Source organism: Homalodisca vitripennis, unplaced genomic scaffold, assembly GCF_021130785.1.
Source record: "Homalodisca vitripennis isolate AUS2020 unplaced genomic scaffold, UT_GWSS_2.1 ScUCBcl_4498;HRSCAF=10699, whole genome shotgun sequence".
NCBI classification, from domain to species: Eukaryota; Metazoa; Arthropoda; class Insecta; order Hemiptera; family Cicadellidae; genus Homalodisca; species Homalodisca vitripennis.
Genome location: NW_025780605.1, coordinates 12,696 through 38,492, shown reverse-complemented (window position 1 = coordinate 38,492; position 25,797 = coordinate 12,696). Strand labels below are relative to the sequence as shown.

The window sequence follows — 25,797 nt, the reverse complement described above, 5'->3', positions numbered from 1 at the left end:
AACGTTTGAGTAGCCACACTGACATCCCATTGGCGTCACTGGTTCTTTTGAGTTCAGCCTCTATATGACATTTGCTACCTCCCCCTCCCACACAGGGGCCAAGGCCATGGATGCAGCCGGGTCACTGACTTCTCTTCCGTGTGATTGAGATTCTTTAAATGACAAGTTCATTGTAACCACGGTAGAGAAGTATTTATTGAATTGGTTAGCCACTTGAAATATTGATCTTCGTAAATTTTGTTTTTCAATTTTGATTGCAATCAGTTGGGGAAGACTTTTTTGAATTTATATCTCGAGAAAGGTTGTCAATAATTTTCCAAGCAGTTTTTGAGAAATTTTCACAATTACCTAAGGGCTCTATTGATGTCATAGGCTTTGGCGGCTCTTATGGCTTTTCTATAGATCCTGCGGTATGTTCTAAAGAAAGTTTTGAAATCTTCGTTTTGGGTTCGAATAAAAATGTTGTGGTAGAATTTAAGCTTGTATCGAGGTATAAGAATTCCAACCAGCCATTTTTCCGTGGTTTTTGATTTTGTTTAGTTTTTTTTTTAAACGGACAAGCTACATCCAAATAATAATTGAAACCATTACTGAAAGCTTGTAACCTGTCCTCAACATTCTCAAAATCATTTAAAAATGCCCAAGACTCGCGCTCCAGCAATTTATTCAGTCGGCAAATGTTTTGAATATTGACAGATCTTGCAATTTTATATTTTGGGTTTTGATTTTCCAGCTTGCATCCATGAACCAGGACCTCCTGCGCAAAGTGGTCAGAGGATCGCAGTGTTTAAAACAGAGGCCGTGGTGCCATGAATGTTGGTGATCACATTGTCGATGGCGGTGCTCGTCGTAGCGGTCACCCGTGTTGGTGAATTCACAGACCAATTTAGATTGAATGAGTTCAGAATATCGCGCAGCCGCTGGGTGAGGGGGTCGGTGAGGTCCATTAAACATTAATGTTGAGGTCACCGATTATGAGAAACTTCATTGAGTTTGAAAAAATAAAATTCATAAGCTGTTCTAGTTTTTCAAAAAAGGAGTTAATACAGCCTTTGGGGGATCTGTAAATCCCAATGACTGTTATTTTACCGAAATAATTGGAATTGATTTTGATGCCATCGGCTTCAAAATCCATGTCAGCACTGCAGTTAATTTTGAAAAGGTTTCAAATTTGGAAAATTCTTTCAAAAAGATTGCCACACCACACCCCCTTTGAAGCTTGATCGACATAAATATTTTGCCAAAAAATAATTTGGAATTTTTTGAAAAGGTGGATTGTTTCAGGGGAAAATCCGTGCTCAGAGACTAATTTAACGTCCAATTTTAATCATTGAAAAGACCAGTGATATTATCTACATAAACTGTACTTAGTGATGAAATAATTTATTTTGATAAGGGATTAATAGCATGAGTAAAATAAACGCGATTAAAATGTAGTAAAAAATTCAAGATTTTAAAATAAAAAAATGGTTGTTGTGCCTTACTCGACATAGATAGATATAGTGTGTCGCGCAATAGACTTGACTATTGAATCTGTAGACACGTTAGTCTAAAGAGATCCAAAAATGTCGGCGGCAAGAAGCTCAAAACTTCAAAATATTTGTAATGAAGTGAAATTAGTTAATTCTTTAAATTTAATACATAAAATCGATCAAACGTTTTTTAATTGTAAAAGTCAATAATTTAAACTCAGTTCCAAAACATTTTGCACATAAATATTATGTCCTAGAAGATTTAACTAGTTATTGAAATTCACGCTAGATCTTTCTTCTATAGTACAAGAGGTAATAAAGGGTCTACAGTGTTAACAATGTCTAATTAAATTCCAATATTACATTTAAATATTGAATTTTATCTTTATACCTAATAATAATTTAATTTCTTCTTCATGATTAAATATAAATGTATCGTTTTGGAGAATAAAGATTGAGCTAAAATCGAGGTGGCACCCTGCTGGATTGATCCATTGCCTGAAATAACCGAATCGCACATCGTAAGCAATGAGAGCTTTACAACAGCATCATCGCATCTTTAAACTTGTCAGAGAATTAAAATTTTTTATTGAATTATTAAAACACAATATTCGTTATTAAAGTTTCCTGTATAATACAACATCCCCTACAATACAGTTTACGCGTACTAAAATTAAGATGTTGCCTTGTATTTAGTAACGTCTCCCGAGCGAAGGTATCTTCTATACTCAGAAAAAAACTTAAAAATATAAAAAGAGTTCTTAGCATTTGTTTTATGTTTAAGAGAACTTCTATAAAAGGTCTATAGTTCACAAGTTTAAAGCCAATTCGCTTAGTATTAGGCACACAACCTGGATATCGCTAGACATATTTACCCTAAAAATAAACCAATCAATACTTATGCCAGTTGTTGTGGAGCTGAATTAAATAGGAGAGAAAAAAAGGGTGAAAAAGCAAGAAATTTATTTTTCTTTGCTTAGTACATTTTAAAACCAGTTATACGTAAATAAATGTTCAATCAATGTCAGCCAACCATTCATATACAGTCCGAATATTGTCTACTTCATATTGTCTGATTGCGAATAGCTGTTATTTATGTGTATCTTGATTCATTTTTAATTGTGGTAAGTCAAGGAAAATATTCCTCAGACAAATATAATTTTTGATATTTCCATGATTTTCGATACTCTACACTCTACGATTTTGCCTTCCTCTAAGTTTACATCAGCTGAAGATACATGTAATTATAGTTTTAAATTTTTAATTCAACCACATCGTCACTGAAATAAAACTTGGTATGAGAATTGAAGAATTACCAGGATTTGTTATTATAGTGTAGCACGATGATATATGGAAGCCGTCTCCAACGGTAAGTTATTATTTATCATGCAGAGGTTATCATGTATGAATGTTACACTGGCTGGGAGTTATAACAGTTTGTCACATCAGCAATAATACTATCAACATTTCACACTGAATCAATTAAAATTTGAAGTGTTTCGATATATTTACGGCTTTAAAAGCACACGTACATTAATCAATGTTCATGATCAATGAAGATGAAATCGTTACAGTCCAAATTAGGGTTATCAAAGACTATAACTCGGAGAAGATGTAAAATTTCATATCTGACTATCTGTATGTTTACAAGTCATGATATATAGAACGTTAACTGTCATATATAAATCATTTTTTAAATGTTGTTTCTATATCTGTCTTATGGGGATAAACCATGGAGTATGTCACTTGATGGGATTTGGATGAGTGTTAGCGAAAAGTTTTTAATTGTATTTATAGATGAATTATATTGACCGATGGGTAAATCGCAGACTAAGTGAGCTGGTTGAGAACTGCAAATAATTACGGTATTTTAAATGAGATATATTTACTAAAATATTGGAATGTATTTTGAAATAGAAAATAAATAGACAGACAGTAATTCAGACAATCATACAAAGAAACATCTACGTCACCTCATTCAGACTAAAGAAAAACCTGAGACAACCATTCTAAGTGATAGGTTTAAATGATGGATAGATGCATGTATGCACCATCATAAAACGCATTATTTTTTATGTAAAATAATAGTTTTATCTAGCACTTAAAATCAACGTATGTAATCTTTTACAAGAATCGTAAATCTTTAATGAATCATATAATAATTCACGAGATTCTTCAAAGATTACGTGATCAGACGTCAATAGTTGTCTGGATTTCTTCGGTTTAGCAATAAAATTTGTAATATGTATTTAATTATGGTGAAAGATTTTAAGTCCACTAATGTACAATTTACAATTTGTAAAATTAATGTTTGTTTGTTGTGTTTTTGCAATGTTAACTACTAAACTGAGCCTTTTGGCAGATCCAATTTTATAATTTTACTTTTTTCGTTTTTACTCATTATGGAGTTATATTCAAAACACGTAACTTTTGACACACTTTAAATTTCCCCGTTCACTAATGTTTCAAATAATTTATTTATTTCTTAATAAATAATCAATATATTAACTTGTATAACTTAATAAATTAACTTGTGTTTCCTAAATAACTGTAAAATTGCTGTTAAAAATTCACTATAATGTAGACTACGGAATTAGATAGATCAGAACAAGAACTTGGATGGAATCTCCGTTCTTCTACTTGCAGATATACTAGTCATAACATGACATCGAAACAGTGTCTCTGTATACTGTATCAAAACAGTATTATTTAATATTTACACACTAATGTAAGACAAAAGTAACGAAACATATTGCTCTCTATGTTATGTATGTGATTGGGTAATCAGAAAACAAGAAACGGTTTATCGCCAGCCGTAGACATGACGTAAAAAAGCAAGTGAAAGTAAAAACTAAAGTGAAAAAAAAAAACAGTTAAATAATAAATAAGCGTATATGAATTAATATTTGTTCATTTTCATGGAAACAACAAAGGACAGGTACTTCAGTGTTTTATCGATAAAATGATAGGGTAGTGTATAAAATTTCGTTGAACTCACACCAAGATGAGTTGTAGAAGCAGGACCAGGAACAAGTCCGATGGCTAAAAGTTTTGATAAGGACCAGGACATTTTTTCCAATTTAAATTTAAAAGTCCTTAAGGACGCAGAACGAGGAAAATCTACACCAGAAGTACGAAGGCAAAGATCAAAATCAAGACAAGAACTTAAAGATGAGTTACTTTAATTATTTAGAAACCAAAAATTGTACTCTAAATATTCTTCTTACTAAAAAGTAGTTTAAATCGTAGTTTTAGCGGTTATAATCACAGCAACTAATGTAATAATAACGTGTTTACAAATTATAGGATTTAATAAAGTAATATTGAATAATTAATCATTATAAAAGTTGATCTGATTTGTAAAAAGCTGCTTTTCATAAAATTACATTTATTTAGTCATCAAATAAAATGTTCTTATCTAAACACAAATAGTCATCAACACTAGTTGTACTATTCACAAGTTGTGTACCGACGACGCCTCAACTCCGTTTCCATCCTAAACACTTGATGATGTACTGTTTAAACAAGGAATCATTGATATCGTATTAATATCACAGGTCAAAGTGCAAGGGACAGTCCATGCAAATACCGCTCTTGACTCAGCTCACCCACTAGTAAACTGACAAAGAGCAGCTAGGGCTGACTGCGGCTCTAGTTTACCAGGAAACAGCCTCGCCAAGCAAAGGACGTCTACGAGAAAGGATTACTGCCTGTATAAACAATTGGCAGAGCCAATTAATTACACAATTAATTGCCAATTAATTGTCTGTTCTTACTATTGTAATTGCTAGACAATATCTGCGTGTAGGGAAAGTAGGGAAAGGTGTCAGTGACGGTTTACTCTTTATGTCCTTTGTACAAGGGCTGCATACTTCTTGGAAGGACGACTTCTTCTCAATGAGGTACGGATCGTCTTGTATAGGCTTACTGTAAGCTGAATCAATGGGGTTGCTAAATCAGCGGCTACATCTTGTTGAAGGGAAGAAATAAGCACCCCCTATTCAATATATATAACATACACACAGATTTACTATATGTTTTTTACTAACAAAACACAGTCGAAATTTAGGTTGTTAGCTGTTTTAATTTTAGCTGCTATTATCAGGAGACTTTCATATTACATTGTTGAAGTGTGGTCATAATATCCTTACATATTACAGGATATAGAGTTCTTCTGATTAAAACAGCAAAATGTTGATTACCTAAACCTACAATAAAAATAATACTCGTAGAACTTGCTAACTCTTGTTATTGTAGTTCTTATTTTTGATCGCTAAATTTTTCTCTTTAGTATTTTGTTATTTAAAAAGAAGTCCTTCGACTTACTTTTTCACCCGTAAATTTATAGGGAGTTTGTTAGATATACTATTTATTACAGTGGTAAACGCATATGCTTAATTATACCAGTAAATATCGCAATTTGATGCAGTTGCTAATTTTAAGCTAACCGAGGGTTGAGGAGTGCTACCTGAAAAATAAAACATTTACAATTCATAAAAGTGTATTGTACAAAAATGAGATATTATGAAATGTAATTTTGTTATTATTAATGAAAAAATATTTCTGCTTCTACTCATCTGATCTGTCTAGTTTACAAATCAGTTTTAAAAATTTACAAATTGAAAATAAGAGAGTAACAACTGCAAATGAAATATGACACATATATTCTGGGACAATCATTCCGATATGATTAGCCTTAAAATTATACACAGCTAAGCTGAAGTATAATTTTAAATTGTGCTTACTTTTTTTGAGATTCGACTTTTCACTCTATTTTTACAATATTGAGAGAATGTTCGTCCTTAAGTTTGACACTTCCTGATACATGGGGTTAGAAGTGAACTTGTGATTATGTAACGCACAATAGTTAAATATTCGTTAACTGCATATGTAAAGGCGGTGATTTTTAAATTTTTGTCCATTACATCATAACAGTGTTGTAGTTTATCTTTTTCTCTTTAATCGCGTAAAAATATCTGTTACCTAGATAGTATAATTGGTCACCCCTTGGGCCTACACCCTCAAACACTTGTAAGATTTCTTCCTTTTATTTCTTACTACATTTCATCAAATAAATTCAGTATGCATAAGTTCTGTACTAATACAGGAATAACAACTGAGAAAAATTAAATACAATTTATAGCAAAGTAAGGTTTTATAGGTTTTACTAACTGAAACCCGTTCCTTCGAACTCAATTTTCAGTAGAATAACAGGTACGTCATAGACATCTCCTTCACGTCTTTTCAAAAATGGCAAACCACTTATGACATAAATTATGGCGTTTGAAAAGATATTGCAATTCTAATTTTAATACAGCATTCCATGTTTTTTTGAACTGGTGTTCTAATGTAATTAACAATCACGATTACTTCATTTCCTATAGTACTGAAGATAATAAAAGATGGTTCAAATTGTATAATAGGGTTACTCATAATAAAAAGATAAATAATACAAACAGGGGAGAATATTTTTAAACGTAATTGTTGATAACATTTAATACGAAAGCTCCAATATGTATTCTAATATACATTCTAGTAATATGTATAACCCTAATTATCATCGATACCATTAGAAAAAGTCGCATTAAAATCGAGATTATAATCTTTTACTAGAGGAATATATCCAGCTAGAGTTAAAATTGTCAGAAATCGCCTAAATATATTTTGGGTATGAACTAGTTAGGAAGGAACCTTTGCGGATTAATATGCTCTATGCTTGGCTACCAATGTCTTATCCATCGGTTTTTGATCACAGTGTTAAGTTTATAATCTAATAATTTATCTTAAAGTTGACACAATCATGTGAAATATACCTTTAAAATGCGTAATAGTGTATACGATAAAAATAATGATAATCTAGTTTTTTTTACTTCAAATAGTTACGAGTAATTATCTAAGGACAAATAACGAAAACTTATTTCTGTTTGTAATAAATGACAAATTTAAAAACTGTAATTTCATATTTCATTTGTTTGATTCCATAAAAACTAATTTTGAAATGTAATTAAAATTAAAAACGAAACATTAAATGTATTATGTTTTCAATACATATTTAAATGTCCATTAAATAAAATAGGACCATAAGTTTAGTCGTACATATATTTTTCCGAGGACAAAAATATTTCTCACAAACACTTAATGTTTTTTTACTTAGAGTGTGTCACTTCGTAGGTCAACTTTTGGTCCATCCGCAAAATGCTGCAAAGAAAAATTCTATACTCTAACAGTGAACTCTTTTGTCTAAAATACAAGCCCTAACTGTCTATCGGGAAACATCGGGAATTTATTCAATTATAATAATTTTTTTATTTAAATAATTAAACTAAGAAAAAAACACTAAATTTTTATGAAATTATTAAATCAAATAAATAGTTTCATTATGGCTTCATATACATACGGCGTAGTTTTAATTATATCGAGAAACATGATCCATAGAGATTTCAAGATTGGATTAAACTTGCACTGTTTAATACTCAGTGAATACATAGACTACGAGTATATTTTCCATTGGTGGGTAACACCCCGTAAGCAATGCATATATAATAAGCATAGCACATATTATTACGTAAGGGTGTATTAAAAGCCATAATTACATTTTACCATCCATAATGTTAAAAAAAAAAACCGACTCAAAATAACTTTTACTTTCACAAAAAATGTACAACTGTACATACAGCAGTAAAGTATATTATATTAAACAAGAAAATATAAACAAATAATGATATTTTATAGCTTTCTTATACGTGGCATGAAAGAAGTCAATACACACGTATTAAAAAATCTTATATCTCAAAATAATGAATCCATTAATCGAAATTAAGTAAACTAATAACATTGAAAACAAATAAAAAACATTTATCATTAGGTTTATTTTGCTATCTAATTACTGTATACTCGTAATTAAGAAACTTAAAGGGAAAAGAGCCTACATGGGCCTTAATCGCTTGTGCGTAGACTCAAAGTTGAAGATCGTAGGTTTATGTTTTTTTTTAACATTAAGAGAAAGAATTAACTGAAGTAATATAAATAAGATATATGATTTAATTAATTCTGTTAGTTTAATGATACTTAGACAAAATTAAGAAAGCAACGTCATGAGTGGACAGTTTTACAAAAATAGGACAATGCGTTAGAGAGGGAGGTATACTAAGGTTTATTAGCTTTATTGGTCGGATCACCAAGTCTGCTGTAATTTTTGAAAAGAAAATAAGCATTTGATAAACATATTATTTCATCGTTTATTACAAATTTCAATATGATCGTAGATAGTAGTTTAAGTGTCAGCGTTACAAAATACAAAATAACAACTAATATATTTACGATTAAATTAAATCTCTAAAAGACAAATATGCCTGTGTTGCTGGTTGAATGCTAGGCGGTGCAAATTCAGTGACTGGGCCATGTCAATGCGCTGAATAAGCCCCCCATTTTGATCGTTGGGGGGAGTACTAATTCAGGGTTTGGTCCGTGTCCGTGTAGCTAAGAAATCTCCCAATTTAATGACAATTTCACAAAAAAAACTCACGTCAGTTAGAGGAGTATTGAGACACATATCCCACAAGATCAATTACATGTTAATCTAGAAAAGAAATATGCGTTGTAAAAAAACCAAATTCATTGACTAAAAGCTCAGTGCTTTTTAAAAATACAAATAAATAATATAGTTTACATATTTAATATATACTCATATTTGTAAGTCTTATGATTAAAAAGGTTAACAGTCATGATTTGCTATGAAAAATATAAGAGAGAATGAGTGAAGTGATTGAAAAGGTTTCTAGTGGGATATGGGTACATTTTAAATTTTTCCATGAATTCGAAAGTGAATAATTTCTAAATCGGCAAAAGTAAGAATTCCTACCATATAAAACTGTATATGTTATTAGAATATGTTAGTTGCATCTGTAAACATATATCATACTCTTCAGTAGCCTATATAGATATATAGACTTGGTACCTCAATATACCTATGTATGAAATAATTTCGTGGAGGGAGTGTGTATAAAATGTCCTACAAAAACAGGCGCACAGGAATCTACTTACGGAAAATTTGTTGAGTTTCACATTTTTCATAAATGTGCTCTAGTTTAAAAACAAACTATTGGGTGCAATTTGTACCTTTCAAACCCCCCCCCCCCGGGTTTGCGCCCCTTGTTCTCCCGTCTCTTATATACGTTTATGGCTACCACTGAAAACAATGCCAAGCAGATTGTATCTTGGTGAATGATAGCTGTCACAGGAGCTTAGTAATAATACTAATTTATAGTCTTAATTAGTCAATATAAATGTAAATCCTTCCCTTATTCTTGACATTAACCTTTAATCTTACCTAAGTATTGAAAATATTAGTGGCACAATCCAAGAAAATTTAATATAATACGGGATGAACCTCAGTTTAACTATAGGATACAGGAATGTAGTATTCTATATTTGTAACGTATATCAACGACAATTGTCCGAGAACCTATCCTTGTGAATTTGATTATATGCTATATGTTGCGATCTACCACTGGTTTAAAAATAAATGATAATGGTACCCTGCTGTGTATAAATTTAATGATAAATTCTTCTAAAACCCCACATTGTATCATACTAAACCAAATAATAAAATATTTTCACAGGTTCATGCTTAACCAAGTTTATTTATTGTATTTAATAAGATTGCATATATTTAAAAACACAAATAGTTTTTTCACTATTTGCATTATAATGAATTACCACTTTTAAATTTATAATCTCAGCATTTCTTCTAGACTAATATTTTGTGTGTGAGTAGCCTTTATTTTCTTGTGAATTCCTTCAAAGTTAAATCCTACAGATCTATCGTAAAAATATCTACTTTGATTCAAATTACACATTTTTCTTAAAAAAGAATTACTCAATATTTTTAACACTTGTTCCGATCAGTATTGTATGAATAGGACCAAGGTAATTTAGTAGTAAAAATTCATTTGTAGGTAAAGAATAAATGTATTTATTCAAAATTAACATTACTATATTTATTATTTTTAACGTCCATATATTTAACAATAAATAACATTAACTAATAACTTAAGTAACAAAACAAAACATATTGCAAACTAATATAAGATACAAAAACCTAACTGAATCTGTGAGATTGATACAACAATCTTAAATTCAATATTAACAATTTTATTGATTTAATCTATTATACATTAAAAGAGAGAGAGAGAGAGAGAGAGAGAGAGGGAGAGAGAGAGAGAGAGAGAGAGAGAGAGAGAGAGAGAAATTAAAACATCGATCAATATTTCAATTCCATAACACAACCATGGAATAATTATTATATATTTTTTTACTATTAGACATTGAAAACATGCCAGATTTCCTACAATATTAACTTAAAAAATTATTTAATCTATTAAATAATCTAATAAAATCTATTGCTTATTGTATTCGTAAATATTCATAATGTATACTTACAAATTTTATTATTTATAAATTTATATATTTGTATATAATACATATTAAATTACGTTTGATTATCTCATTAGGATTCGAAAACGGTCAAGCCGTTTTCGAATCCTAATATCATCAATAATAAAAAATCAACCAAAACAGCCGGCAGTTGAAAAAATTTTACGTATTAATTTCTAAAATCTAATCAAAATAAATGATAATAAATATAACAAACTTAATCTAAAAGTCTGGATTGTAAGGTATAAAATTAGAAATTTAGCTTTTGTACTGATTTTTTAAGATAATTCGACTACCTGTTTATCTTAAAAAATGAAGTTATATTAAATGAAAGTTATAAAAATAAAATAATTTAAATTTGAAATTAAAAAACCGATTGAATATAAATTTAAAATTATATTTCAAAATCGTTAAAAATCTTATACCTTATCAAATCCAGACAGGCCCTGGCGTCCTCGGTGCTGTCGTGACCCTCAGGATTGTCCTGGATCGACCTGCCGAGAACGTACTTGACCAGGTCCCTCAGTGCCCGGCGGAACGGCAACCCACGGCGATGAGGGAAGACGACCGCCGTGTCCACGCAGGAAGAGTGGACCATCCTCAAGGCTCTGAGGTCGTTCTCAAGACCATGGCCTATGAGGATGGTGTCTTCCTTTATGAACTCGGTCAGGTCACTCTGTACTTCCCTCAACGTCTTGAAGTTGCCGCGGTAGTCTTCCTCCTTGACACCGGAGAACCTAGTGTTGTAGTCTACGATTTCGGCTTCAGGTCGAACCAGGGACTCGTACTTTACCGAGCCGTCCAGAGTGATCACGGTGACCTTCAAGAGCTCTAGGCCCCTGACTGTAAAGCCCATCTCACAGTCAAGGGCGTAGACGTCTGGACGGTCCTCTGGAGTGGGATTCTGCCGGGGGAGGGTCCTAACGAATCCCTCCAGAGGACCGTTCATACCGGTGGAGATCCCACTCCACACATGGCGCCTGCAGGTCGAACATCCCTGGGAGGACGGGATACCTTCGCAGCAAAGGTAATAGGATGGGCAGGATGGGTTGGGGTAGAGTCGGCCCCAGTGATAGATACACTGTTCGCTGCTCAGGTACTCCCCATTGTCGGTGACAAGGAAGTACTTTTTGCAGCGAACACATTTGCGCTCCACGGCCCCTGTCTTAGGAGAGGTGTAGGAACTGTTTCTACCACTGGTATGCTTGGGGATAGGGTTGGGGCGGTTGAGGCTCATGGTGGAGCCAGACCCCATCGGCACGAACTCCTTGACGTCTACATTGAATCCTTGACTACGAGGCTGGCTAGGGTCAGAGGTCCTGAGAATCATGGCTTTCCCAGGAAAAAGCTCACTCTCCATAGGATAACCTGAAATGAAAACAAACATATATTAGATTACAGTAAATTATTAGTATAATGACAAAACATCAAATAAATAAATGGCAACAACTCTAAAAGAGTAGTTTGACTATAATAGGGCAGCAGGTTTTGAATGTAATACTGTTCAATTCTTAGGGATGCAAATAGATCCTGACTTTAACTTTACAACCTCACATTGATCAGCTAAGTAAGAAACTAAACAGTTGGATTTTTATCTTAGATATTTATCAGGATTCTTAGATAAATCTATTCTTAAAATTTTGTATTATGCTTATATTTTTTCGCGCTGGTATTATATGTTGTTGTCCTTCATCGTCATCCTCTTTAAACCGGGATTTTAGACGGCAAAACTCTATAATACTAGTAACTAGTAAAACCCTATCAATATTACAAAAATTATATAATTATCTCATGAACAGAGTGGGTTTATACCTTGAAGAAATTCTTAGGCTGCTTTTCTCTGACGGTTTAAGTTTATAAATTGTATTTTTTCAATAGCCATATTAAGTGATGTTTTTTGGTATCTCATTGAATTCGAAATTAAATATATAAATAATATTATATGTAATATAGTTTTTATAAATATTATACGTATATGATTGTGACAATGTTCTATGCAGTGTTGTAATGTTATGAAAAATAAAAAATTAGATTTTTTTAAAATAGGTTATTACAGGAAAAGTTTTGGATTTAAAAATGGTTGAAGTTTATTTTAATAAAAATATATACTCGGAATTGTAACTAGATATGAGCAGTGATTAAGTGTACAGAGTTACCCAGCTCAAGAAGTTCACTTGGCTTGAGGAGGTATGTCTTGAGGCAGTTGTGCAGCTCACAACTGCTCCCTCCTCGCACCGGGGTACCAGGGCTTCCGCCGTCTGCTCTGATGGGCCCCTCCTCGTCACTGGAGCTTTCGGTGCTGCTGCCATCTGTTGAGAAAACAACAAACAATTGGAATTACTTTCCTTATTTTAGAATCCTATCCATTTTTTATACTTGGATGTTAAAATTAAGCATGAGGAACTGAAAACGGATAGAAGTATAAAGATCTGTTGAAGTAGTAGTAGTAGTAGTAGTATTTATTACAATGATATTTTTAAACAAACAATTTAAGATATTAAACTGCTATTTTTTTTTATAAAATATCCAGAAATTATGAATATTTTATAAATTTGTAAACAACAAATGTATAATAATAGATTTGTTAATTTTAAATACAATCAGATAATATTTTTCAATCATTTTGCATTAAAAACACTAAATAAATCAAGTTAGTTCAATCTAGTTATAAAAATGGCATTTTTAATTAATATATATTAAGTACAAGAACTAAATCTTTTAAAAACATTTTGAGCAAATTTTATGACGAATTAAATATAATGGACAGAAATAAACTAACCAGACCGAAGTGTCCTGGACTCTCCGAGGACGGCGTGCAGGGGACCTCCTGGGACGGCGGGCTGAGTTCTGCCGGGAACGGCCAGCAGGGGGGTGAGGGGACTGGGGGGCAGAGGTGTGCTAGGAACACCTAAGAGGGGGGTCCTGGGACTGGGGAGCAGAGGTCTGATGGGACCTGTTAGGTGGGAGATGACAGGGACGGGAGCCTGGATAAAACCCGTTCCCGGCGAAACGTTGGGAACCACATAATATATATGGGGTTGTGCTGAAAATAACAATAAATTCACATTAAGAAACTCAAGTAATAGCTTATTATTAGATTCTTTGGAATGGTTGACAAACTTATTGTTTCATTAAATGTTACAAAATTGTAATTATTGAACCGTTAGTTAAAAATTTTTATTTAGAGTTATTAGAAAGTTCTCCAATTAATCAGTGATAAAATCATAGCGAACAAATGAACTAACCTATATTAATGTGGGGGGCACCATACTGGCCGGCAAGGACTGGGGTTGTAGGTGGCCGGGGGCAGTAGGTCAGAGGATGCTGTCCTGAAAATACGAATTACTGAAAATAAGTCCTAAAATATAGTAATTAATAATTAATGAATAGTTACAATGAATTATAAGATGGTTCACCTTTAGACAGTTTTGTGACAAAATAGGTGATATGTCGTTATATATAGTTTACAATGTCCTTGTTTATGATGGGTGTATGTTTTACCACCTTAAACATTTGAAGCCGTTTACAACCTGAACCTAGTAGATTTTTGAAATTTATCAAACATTAATTTTAGGTGCAGACTTTAGAAATGTCCTCTCACAGACATAACTGAATGTGGATATAGTCTGTAATACTTCTGAATCTAATTACGAGAATATGACATAGCTTTTTTCAAAGGACCTGTGAACTTGTCGAATTAATATGGCGTTATTTAAAGTAATTGTACATTTAATTATGTTATAAGGATTAAAATCTGTCTACACCGATCACGAGTAACGGCTGAGAAACATCCAATGAGACCTTTATTAGTTGTTCTCTACTTTTTCTTAGTTATAGCAATTAATTATATCATTTAGAACACTTTTGAGATACAAATAACCATATTGTATTGAATGTAGTAACGGTTTTTTACGTAGTAAACTATACTCACAGTGGTTTCAAAGCAACATCTACAAAACACATACGAAACTAAATGTTCACGTTATTCTGAATTCCATTGGTAATATGTTAAAAATAATAAAATTATAAATATCTGATAATATGTAAGTATTTAGAAAAGCATAATGTTTCCTTTACCGTGGTAGACGATATGGGGATACCCCATGGGGTATACCCCAGCACTTCCAGGTGCCATAATAGTTTGGCACAAAGTGCTGGGGCCGGCAGCCCATGTGGCGGGGGACTTGGCAATCTAACATGGAAAAGAAAATGTACTTTAATATAAAATAATATTTACTTTTAGATTAAAATTGTATATATTGACGTATTTGTCATACTACTCTTTCGATCCAAACGGTTTCGAAACTAAAAACTTTTAATAACGTAACTTGTATTATTTTATCGTTCGCTTAGTAGCACCTGGCTTATCTCCCATTTATTTTTGCTAAATACAGAAATGAGATTGTGTGATGGAATTTACTTTTTTAAACTTTTTAGTTAAACCTTTAAAGACACAATGTGTACATTTTGAAGTTCTCGTGTAGATTAGTTTTTAATGACCCTTACAACGGCTAAGTAAAGTAGTATAAATTAAAATAATTATTATACATTATTTATTTGTTAATTATTGCTGTAGTTTACACAATATTCTTGACATTATTTTAAAACTGTACTTGAGTTTTTCAAAGCGTTTTAAGGAGAATACAAAAATAGGTTAGCAAATGTTTACTTCTAAAAGTAATTACTAACATGCGAGTGTCACGAATAACACACTCCTAAATTTCCTCCCGTCCACCAAATATATTTTTCATTGCATGAACCAGTAAATATTTTTTATTTTAGTGATTTTGGTTGAAAAATAAATTAAGAAATGTGATCATTAACGTTGTTTTATACATCACATTATTGGATTTATATAATTATAACTGGACTTAATTCAGTTTACAATAAGGTTTTAATTTTTAGTGACCACCTATTACAGCAGACTGTAGCAAATTATATAACAATTTTATTATTTCCTTACGCAACGCCACTGTCTTTGTAGAAATATAATTACACTTTCAATAAGAGCAATCAAACCAAAGATATATAAAGGATAAAAACTATTTAATGTAATACTTAGTGGCAACTGAACATTTGCTATTATGCCTTCCTGAGATTTCCAATTTCGTATTATAGAGATATTATAATGTAGTTAATATTTTTACAAATAACACAATATTCTTGAAATTAATCTGAAACTTCATGAAAGTTTAATCAAGAACAATTTAAGTAGTGCAAAAATCATTAATAAGTTTTGCATTTTTGAAAATAAGTAATTAACTATTTTATTATTTAACACTACTGTTTTGGTATAGAAAACTAACACAATTCAATAACAATAATCAAACCGAAGAAATATACACGTATACATTATTAACTGTAAAACCTTTTGTTATTTTTATATATTTGCTTGGTCAAGGGTTCCAATTCTATGATTTGCATAGTAGGGATATTAGGAAGCCCTTCGTTACGAATTCAGGAGTGGCCGTAACATGAAAAAAATTATAAAAAAAGAAAATTACTTTTTAAAATTTGACCGCTTAAGTAAATTTTTTACTATGGATCTCTGGGACAGCTATGAACCTTGTTAAGGCAGTTTTTTAAACCATTAGAGCTGCAGGTGTTCTACACAATCCGTTATTGAATGAAAACTATAATATATCAGTGCATTGACTATAATTCTTATATTAGAATGTACGGTTTATGTGTGTTTCTGCCTTAAATAATGGTTTCTAAAAAGATTCTGTCATTAATCACTATAAGAAATACAATAAAAACCAAAGCCTGGGTATTGATGTTATAAAGAAACAAGTAAGTCATAGAATATTGGAAATTTCGTTCCATTAACTGTAACTTTGAAACCAAATTCAAATCACAATATATGTTCTTTACGGGTACACGTAACCTTTCTGTGCTGCGGACAAGTTTGTTATAACATAATTAATACATAAATACGCGTAAAGGTTGTTTTACCAACTAAGGTATTTTTATTGTTTTGATTAAAACTATAATTTGGCAGTTCAACCGAGATTAAAATACTATTACGTCTTAGTACCTTAAATATATATTTACTAGTAATATTTATAATTATATAATATGTGTGTGATCAGAGACAATAATGTAACAAAGGCATAAGATTTGGTCGGTAAATGTTTAGATGATAAATAGTATTGAATCATGAAAAATAATTCAGGTCTTTTTAGTTTATCATCTAATTGGCAGACGCGGATATGATTATTACATACGTGTCTGGCGGTTTTAAAAGTATAGCCTGTAATAATATTCTTTATTAAGGAGGTTTATTATTGCTCTCCCTTTGTAAATACCACCAAACATTGTGACCAAACAGTTTTTTCTAGGAGAAATTCTCCTACCGATTTCACATAGAAATTTCTTAGCGCAAGTTTACAATAAAATTGATTTTTTCTCTCAATTAAAAAAAGTTAATAATACTACAGACTGCTAAATTAAGGCTTAGGAAATGCAGTTAATGAATATTGCCTAAAGCAGAAACACGTTTTAAAAATATCTTATGTAGGTTTACATTGTTTAATATTAAAGTTTAGACTTTTGCGTTTGTGTACCTCAATTTAAAATAAATAATCCTGAATTGGTTTTTTAATAAGTAAGTAAATACTAACATCAACTTTTTTTGTAGAAAACCTATAGGTTAGACTTTTTAACTATGTAGACTACAATAGATCATAAAATGTGAGTCCTTAAAAGTGATGTTTTTATCAACTTTTATTAGCATAAATAATGCTTAAACTATCATATATATTTATAGATAAAATATTGTTAAAAATACCATTAACATTAAATTTTTCTCCACTTAACTTATATTATAAAATAGATAAAAAACGCTGTCTAATATGTGTAACAAAAACAGGGCCATTATTCATATTTATAAAATAAATAAAAACCTATAGTAAATATTTATATCGTTCATTAAATTAGCATTTGTTAGGTGTAAAAGATTAAAACATTGAGCGAATAACTTTTTTTCTATTAAGTTTAAAAATAAAACAGCACATTTAAAAATGTATAACAGGGCTTTAAATTTCTAAAATTGATTATGGTGCGTCTGTTTGGTAATTACAGTATTATACAAGAAATTCTTATTAGTTAACAAGGGAAATATGTAAAAACATGGGTATAACTTATATTATTTTGTATACATTGATTTATTACTTTCGTTTTGTTTATTACCGCATCCTTATTTAATTAAAGGTAATTTAGATTTGTTTGGTTAATATTCTTTACCATGAGCAGAGAATCAAAACAGATTTTAGTATTTAATGAAGATTTATTTTTGAATGTTTAACAGTGAAATAGTAAAACATAAAGAAACAAATTTAAAAAAGAAATAATAACATAAGTTGTTGCTCGCAGATTAGTTATTTATTTGGATTGAGGTACCTATAATAACTATACTCTATAAATTAGGGCTTAAACGCCTTTTAACGTTGTTCTCATGGAGTTAAATCAATAAGATCACCATATATTTATGTATAAGTAGTATATGGAGTTAATTTATATCTGTTATTACAATTAGATATCTACAGAATTGTTAAAATTTTTTTCTCATTACTAATTGTGGTCTTCAAAACTCAAATAATTCTCTAACAGTATGACATGCTGGATGTAAAATGAATGGTATATAAAATATAAGTTGTAAATGAGTTGAAAAGTAATCAAATTTTCACTTACGAATTTGCTGCATTTTTGACAAAAACTTTGTGGTTATACACTTGTAATTAACTTATAATTTCACTTGTCCCGAATTAAGGGTTGAGAGAGCTTGCGCCTTATTTAAGGGAAACCCTATGGATGGTGGGGGCAGGGCGGAGTTAGGACCTAAACTTATTCTTCAGGGGCTGTGCTTTGTTAATGCGCATGCGCGGTGAGGAACAGCCTGACTCAGAGGACAACAAGCAGACAAGTTTGCTTAACTGTGATCAATATTACTGAAAACTGAGAATGAGTCATTAATAATATACGATTTAGAGTGTTGCCCCGTTCGAATTAAAAAGCAATCTAAAATAAGCATTGTTACATTAGTAAAAACATTTTAAGTAAAATGTGAAAATATTTCTTATAATCTGCATGTTAAAGACATTACACATTTATTTTGTACTATTCACTAGTACGTAAGATTAATCACGAAAAAACTATTTGGTTTTATATAATAATACAATTTTGATTGAAAAAATATGTATTAATTTTATTTAAGTTGAGTGGAATGTCTCGTAAAATGTGTTATAAACCCATGTGTAGTGGAGGAAGTAAGGTACTGCATACGCTCTTAGTACTGCTCCTAATATTTATTATTACTATATGTAGTGATTATTAATTAAGGTGCAAAAATCAATCACCTCATAGAGGATTCGAACCCGGGTCACCGGCGTGATAAGCCTAGACGCAGCCCACTCGGACACCGGTGGCAGGACGCTACTGTGGTTTTGTAGCACTGATGTAAACACAGCCTCTGCTTGTAGATATTTTACTGATCATGTTCTCTGTTCCTCAGCTGTACCTGTGACGTTTTTCAAAAGTTTTATAGCGTTTCTATTATTATTTTGTAAACATTGGATAAAAGTCTTAACAATTATTAATCTAACTTACGTCAAAAAAGTCTTTAATATGCAATTATTTAATCTACGTGAAAAAACCGTCGTTAATACATCTGCGAACTAAAAGGTTTGTAACAGACTTCCGATACAACAATTTTGGTTTGGAAGAGGGGTTTTAAATAGTTCTGGAAAACACGCGTAAAATAATAAAACAAAGTAACAAAATAAATAATAATATTAAATGTGTCTAGAATTATTTATAACACTTTTAATTTTACAAATATAATATTGTAATATTAAAAAATATTGCAATACACATTTTTCTGTAAACAATGTTTGATTAATAGTTACAGCAAATATTTTATAATTCATTCAATAATAAAGTAATTAGAATTGATAGTAGTACAAAAGATAATGAAGTTGAAAAAGTCAGTAAACAGCACACTTACAATCTTAACCAAATTAATTTTCAGTGAATGAGACTAGAGACTGTAATAATTTTAAAACAATAAAACATGAAAATTTCTATGATTCAAAGACACAATCTGATTAGAGGTATAACCTTAGCAGTGATATGTCTTATCATTAGCAAGTAGTCATAAAACTTTTAAACACAGTGTACAAATCCGATTAACTTAAGATTATCGCTACTCTGACTTGAAATATCTACAAGGTACGAACTGGTATATTGTGAAATAAGGAATGTTTTACTTCATAAACAATTATTTTGCTAGCACTTCAAATACATGTAATTACACAAATTTAATTTACCGTTGTTAAAATTAAATATTTATAATTTGAGCTCTCAATACTTTCTCATTTGTGAGAATTTACCGTTTAAAAAAATTGGGTTTTATGAAATGCAACTGATAAGTATATAAAGCAAACATTATGTCTATAGAGTGAGCTGTTTAGTAGGCAACTCAGATAAATTACGCTGTGTAATTGAATTGACAAAACTGTGAATTAAATGATCATGATCGGATTTTTTTATCATAATTGAATAATGGGAAGATTTGGAAGTGTTTTGAGCATATTTAAAGACAAGTATTGTATAAAAGTAAATCCGCAAGGGTATAAAATATTTACATAAATAGAAAAAATGAATATTAAGGTTAAAGTTGATGAAATAACTCCAATATAAAAAATGATGCCAATTCTTTCAATTTGAGAGAATGTGCTCCTTTCCAAGTTTTTTATCTAAAGAATAGGTCTATGAACATAGTTCGTTAATTTCAATTGCAATAAAACAATTTATATACAGCAGCAACTTCGAATGTCTAAAATTACTAATTTAAATTAACCTAAATTATCTTTAATATAAATTTCTTTATCAGACCAAAGTATACTTTGTGTTTTGTTAAATGTTATACTATGGTAATCAAATTAAATATATACTATACGTTAAGAAAGTCTATTTTCAGAGCGCATTAAAAACCATTATACATCAAAAAGTGAAAATATAAAAATTGGAATATAAACTAATTTGACTATTGAAATTTAATCAAAGTTTTTTAATATAACATTTTGAACCCGTCTATATATCCTGAATATTTAATGTTATTTTAAGCTGACACTGAGATGTAATAAATATATAAAGGATTGTATTACGTAACAAATTAAAATATTTATATGGTAAATGCCTAATCCCGCCTTGTTCACCTCAATGAATTAGCCCGACGTAGTTTTAAAATGATTAAATAAAGTAATATTGAATAATTAATCATTAAAAAAGTTTATCTGATTTGCAAAAAGCTGCTTTTTATAAAATTTCATTTATTTATTCTTCAAATAAAATGTTCTTATCTAAACACAAATAGTCATCAACACTAGTTGTAGGCTACTATTCACAAGTTGTGTACCGACGATGACTCACCTCCGGTTCCATCCTAAACACATGATAATGAACTGCTCAAACAAGGAATCATAGATATAATATTAATATCACAGCTCAAAGTGCAAGGTTAGTCCAAGCAAATATCGCCCTTGACTCAGCCCATCCACTAGCAAACAGACAAAGAGCAGCTTGGGCTGACTGCGGCTCTAGTTTACCAGGAGACAGCCCCGCCAAACAAAAGACGTCTACGAGAAGGATTACTGCCTGTATAAATAATTTGCAGAGCCACATTGTTTGTTCTTACTTTTGTACTTGCTAGACAATATCTGCGAGTAGGGAAAGTAGGGAAAGGTGTCAGTGACGGTTTACCCTTTATGTCCTTTGTATACTTCTTGGAAGGACGACTTATTGTCAATGAAGTACAGATTGTCATAAATCGCATATAGGTCTACTGTAGGATTCCGTTTTTATGATTGGGAAAATTTGACGACCCTTTGACGATGAACAAAACTCAAGTTTTTCCAAATATTAGTTTTAAATGTTAAGATTATATCGACGTTTTCTCTTCGTTTATATGACTTTATTCTGTTCTCAATGATGTTTTATTGAATAATTTTATTGGTTAAATGTATTTGATAACGAAAATTTTTAATACAAAATGTACTATGTATATATATATATATATATATACAAAGGGGTGCGTTGGAATGGTTTTTACTAGTGAGTCCTGATGAAAACGAAATCTTGGAATTCTAACTATTGTTGATAATATGAGCACTATAAACACCTTGAGATTACCCAGCTCAAGAAGATAACCTGGCTTCATGAGGTAGCTCTTGAGGCAGTTGTGCAGCTCACTACCGCTCCCTCCTCGCACCGAGGTACCAGGGATTCCGCCATCTGCTCTGATGGGCCCCTCCTCGTCACTGGAGTTTTCGGTGCTGCTGCCATCTGTGGAAGGAACAACAAACAATTAAAATTAATTTCCTTATTTTAGACTGCTATACTTCAAGATCTCTCAAGGTAGTAGTAGTAGTAATATTAGCAGTATTTATAGCAAACAACCAACACAATTTTATAACAATCATATTTTAACTAGGTATTTGAAATATTAAACTCCCATTCATTTTAGCGTTACACAAAAATTAACTAGATTCCAATTTTTAAAAGAATTAGTAGTTTAAAACTTGTGTAACAACAAATATATAACTGTAATGTTTTTTAATTATTTTACATTTAAAGTTACAAATACATTAATGAAAGTGTTCGATCGATTAAAAAAACAAACCTTTAAAACACAAATATTTATAGAAATGGCATTATTCGCTTTTATTAAATTGTAAATCTTGTAGAAGGAAGTTTAAACTAAAAAATAACCTAGAAAATGAACTCAGTTTATTGACAGAAAAAACCGAAATTAGATTGGGGAAGACTTTAAAAAAGAGCAAGAAAAAAATAAATAACTTATAAGCAATTTTAATTCCAGTTTGGAACGTACGCCAGCATGTTAGTGGAAAACTAGTCAGTGCCTTCTGCAGACACAACGAACAGCACTTACACGTTTTTTATATAAAGACACTCATACATGAGCCGGGGAGATAACTGGGCTCAAGGCTTTGAGCCTACTCCCAAGTGCCATATCAGTAGGCACGTAGTGCTGGGGCCGGCAGCCCATGTGACCCCTCTGGAAATCTGAAAAACAATGGAAAAAATGTTGTAATAGGTTTATAATCAAGAATTTCCATACAGACGGACAGACATATAGATGGGCGGCACTTTTATCTTATTAATCCAAAAATCAATTGAGTGCTTCCTTTGTATAAAGATTAACCTTTACCAAGTTTCAAGACTGTAGGACCTGTATATCAAGAATTATAACTCAAACGGACAGAGTTACCTATAAAATATTTTTCAAAATGTATATGTCACATTTATCTGGAAGGTTCCAATAAAACAAGTAAGTGTTTTAAAAAGGTTTATAATGTAAAAGTTAGTATCTTACAAATAACTTACTAATATACAATACCTATATATTAGTATCTTACAAAAAACTTATTAATATATAATACCTATATATTACCTATACGAGTTAGTATCTTACAAATTTAAAATTGGTCTGGTGATGTATAACTGAAAATGAATAACAATAATGATGAATAGTTTAATATTTTTTTTCATGTCTTTGAAGAAAATTGACCCAAATAAATTAACCAAACCGGAAGCGTTCTTGTTCCTCCTGGGGTTATGGACAGTGACCTCCTGGGTCGGCGGTCTGGGGTTTGCCGTGAAGAGGCATGGAGGTAATGTGAATGGGGGTGTGTGAGACTAGGCTGTAGGTGTTTGGGGATAGTGTGTAGCGGCCGGGGGTGGGTTAAGTGACAGCGGGTAGGGACTGGGGGGTAAGGGACTGACCGGAATTTATTGGGAGCGTGTTCATATACTCGATGGACACGTAAATGTCCTAGAATAAAGCCTGTTTACAGCGAAATGTTATGGACCCCGTACAACGCGGGGATTTACCTGCAACGATATATAAATTCACCTTAAGGCATAAACGATACAGAATATAACTGATTATAAAATATTTTTTCTATGGGATTTAACTAAGGCGAACAGGGCTAGTTGTTTCGTTTAAATGTCAGCAAAATAATTGAAACCCACAAATAATTGTCAAACCTTTGTTGGAAATAGATACTTGCAGTGGTTCTAAAACTTTATTATTAAAATTATTACCAAGTGCATAATATAATATATTCATAACAATATAATACATATTAGCAAATTTATTAGTTGTAACTAATGTTGACTACATCCCGAACCTTTTCTTTCCTTGTTTCTATGGATATAAGTCACTGAAGATGTGTACTTCTGTTGGGAACATACCAGCTGGATTATTTAAAATAAAGTCGTCCATATGTATTCCCACGCATGTGACGTACTTTTATCATTTTAATACACAAACACGAGATTTCGTTGTAGTTTGTTTTCTAGTCTAGTGATCAGGAATTTACAAGTTTAAGAAAAAAGCCGTTAGTTTATTAAAACTGATAAAATGTTTTCACCAAAAATGAAAGTGATCGCTAGCCAAAACTAGCTTAGTTACTGGTCGTAATAAATGAGCTACAAAGAAGTAAACCAAATCAAGTGATATGTTTATCAAAGATAATAGTTTTCAAATAAAACATTTACATCCAAACTTGAGACACATAAATCGTAGTGATATTACCGTCAGCCAACGATATGGAAAGTCTTAATTAGCCATATTCAGCCAAGTATTTGTTACTGATATCAATTATTCCATTATATAATTAATATGAAATTTGGCCTACGACACTTTAAACCTGTAAATTATTCTTATTTCACTCAATAAACGTTTTCTGCGAGTCCCAGTCAGACAGCTCAGGATGTACTATGTGTCTGTAATACAATATGTTGTACTACACAACCCTGCAACTGTTGGTTGGACATTATTTAACATACATAAATCCTTATTTACTTTCCCCAGAGGGCTCACTTTTGGCTGGTTTACACCTTCCAGTCGAAACTCATACTGCGTACAGCAAAAATAAAGTTGTCACTTAAATCTGGGTAACAAATGGATGTCCAGGAGCGGCACATCATTAACTGCAAAATTCAAGATTCAGGATCGCAAGAGTAATTCGATACGTCTAGTCTATTGTGGGAGATGACTGTTTAAGGTTCGTTTCCTAAGAGTCAAAGTTTCTCCCCAGCAGACATAAGGTTGTGTCATCCCCACCTGCATTGATTGGAGAGGCTGGTTCAGAGCTGGCATGACATGACTTAAGATTATTGCCCCAAATCCTTCCTCAAGAACCTCAACAGGAGACAACTCATTGTTTGATTTATGATTTTAAATCCTTTCAGTATTCTCAGTGTACAAAACAAATCAGTGAAAAATTATTTTCTATACAGAGTCCAAATTTTTTATGATCCTTTAATACATATTTGAAGTGTAAAGATTACTAAGAGATTTATTTTACATAAATTTGTCTAAGCGACATCTCAAGCAGGTTCTTAATATCGTGATGTCAAACCAACACCTTATTATAGTAAAACTAACGATAGTGTTTGAGACAAGGACACTTACGGATGAGTTACCTATTTAAAATTCAAAGTTTTTCTTTAACTATTCTTCCTACCCAAATCAAGTTACATTCTAGTTTTGCTATTATTAATAACAACTAAACATTTAAACACCTCCTATGTGTAAACGCGTTTACAATTAACAGCAATTCAATCTTTATTGAAACTTACACTTTATTCTCTTTTTTAGTGTTAATTATCACAATCTACAAATAATTTTTCCTGTGATTTTGGCCAATAGAAATAATTTTTCATTTATGGTATGAAATTATTTCAGTACTCTAGGTGTACGGAAAGAATCAGTTTACAATTATTCTCCTCAACTGTTCCAAATGTCAAGTCAAGTCAAGTCGCTGTGTCTGTGAGGGGGGGGGGTGGATCCCCCACATCTTTC

At 31.5% G+C, this 25,797-nt stretch overlaps 1 protein-coding gene across 1 annotated transcript; it reads right to left on the bottom strand.

Moving 5' to 3' along the window:
* Positions 1–11,301: 11,301 nt before the first annotated feature.
* Positions 11,302–21,350, bottom strand: LOC124372957 (RNA exonuclease 1 homolog). The gene is made up of 6 exons (XM_046831370.1): positions 21,339–21,350; positions 14,985–15,099; positions 14,153–14,236; positions 13,687–13,950; positions 13,064–13,216; positions 11,302–12,275 (listed from the first exon to the last, which is right to left on the bottom strand). The coding sequence occupies exons 1-6, from the start codon at positions 21,348–21,350 to the stop codon at positions 11,302–11,304; spliced, it is 1,602 nt and encodes a 533-aa protein (XP_046687326.1).
* Between the last annotated feature and the right edge of the window lie 4,447 nt (positions 21,351–25,797).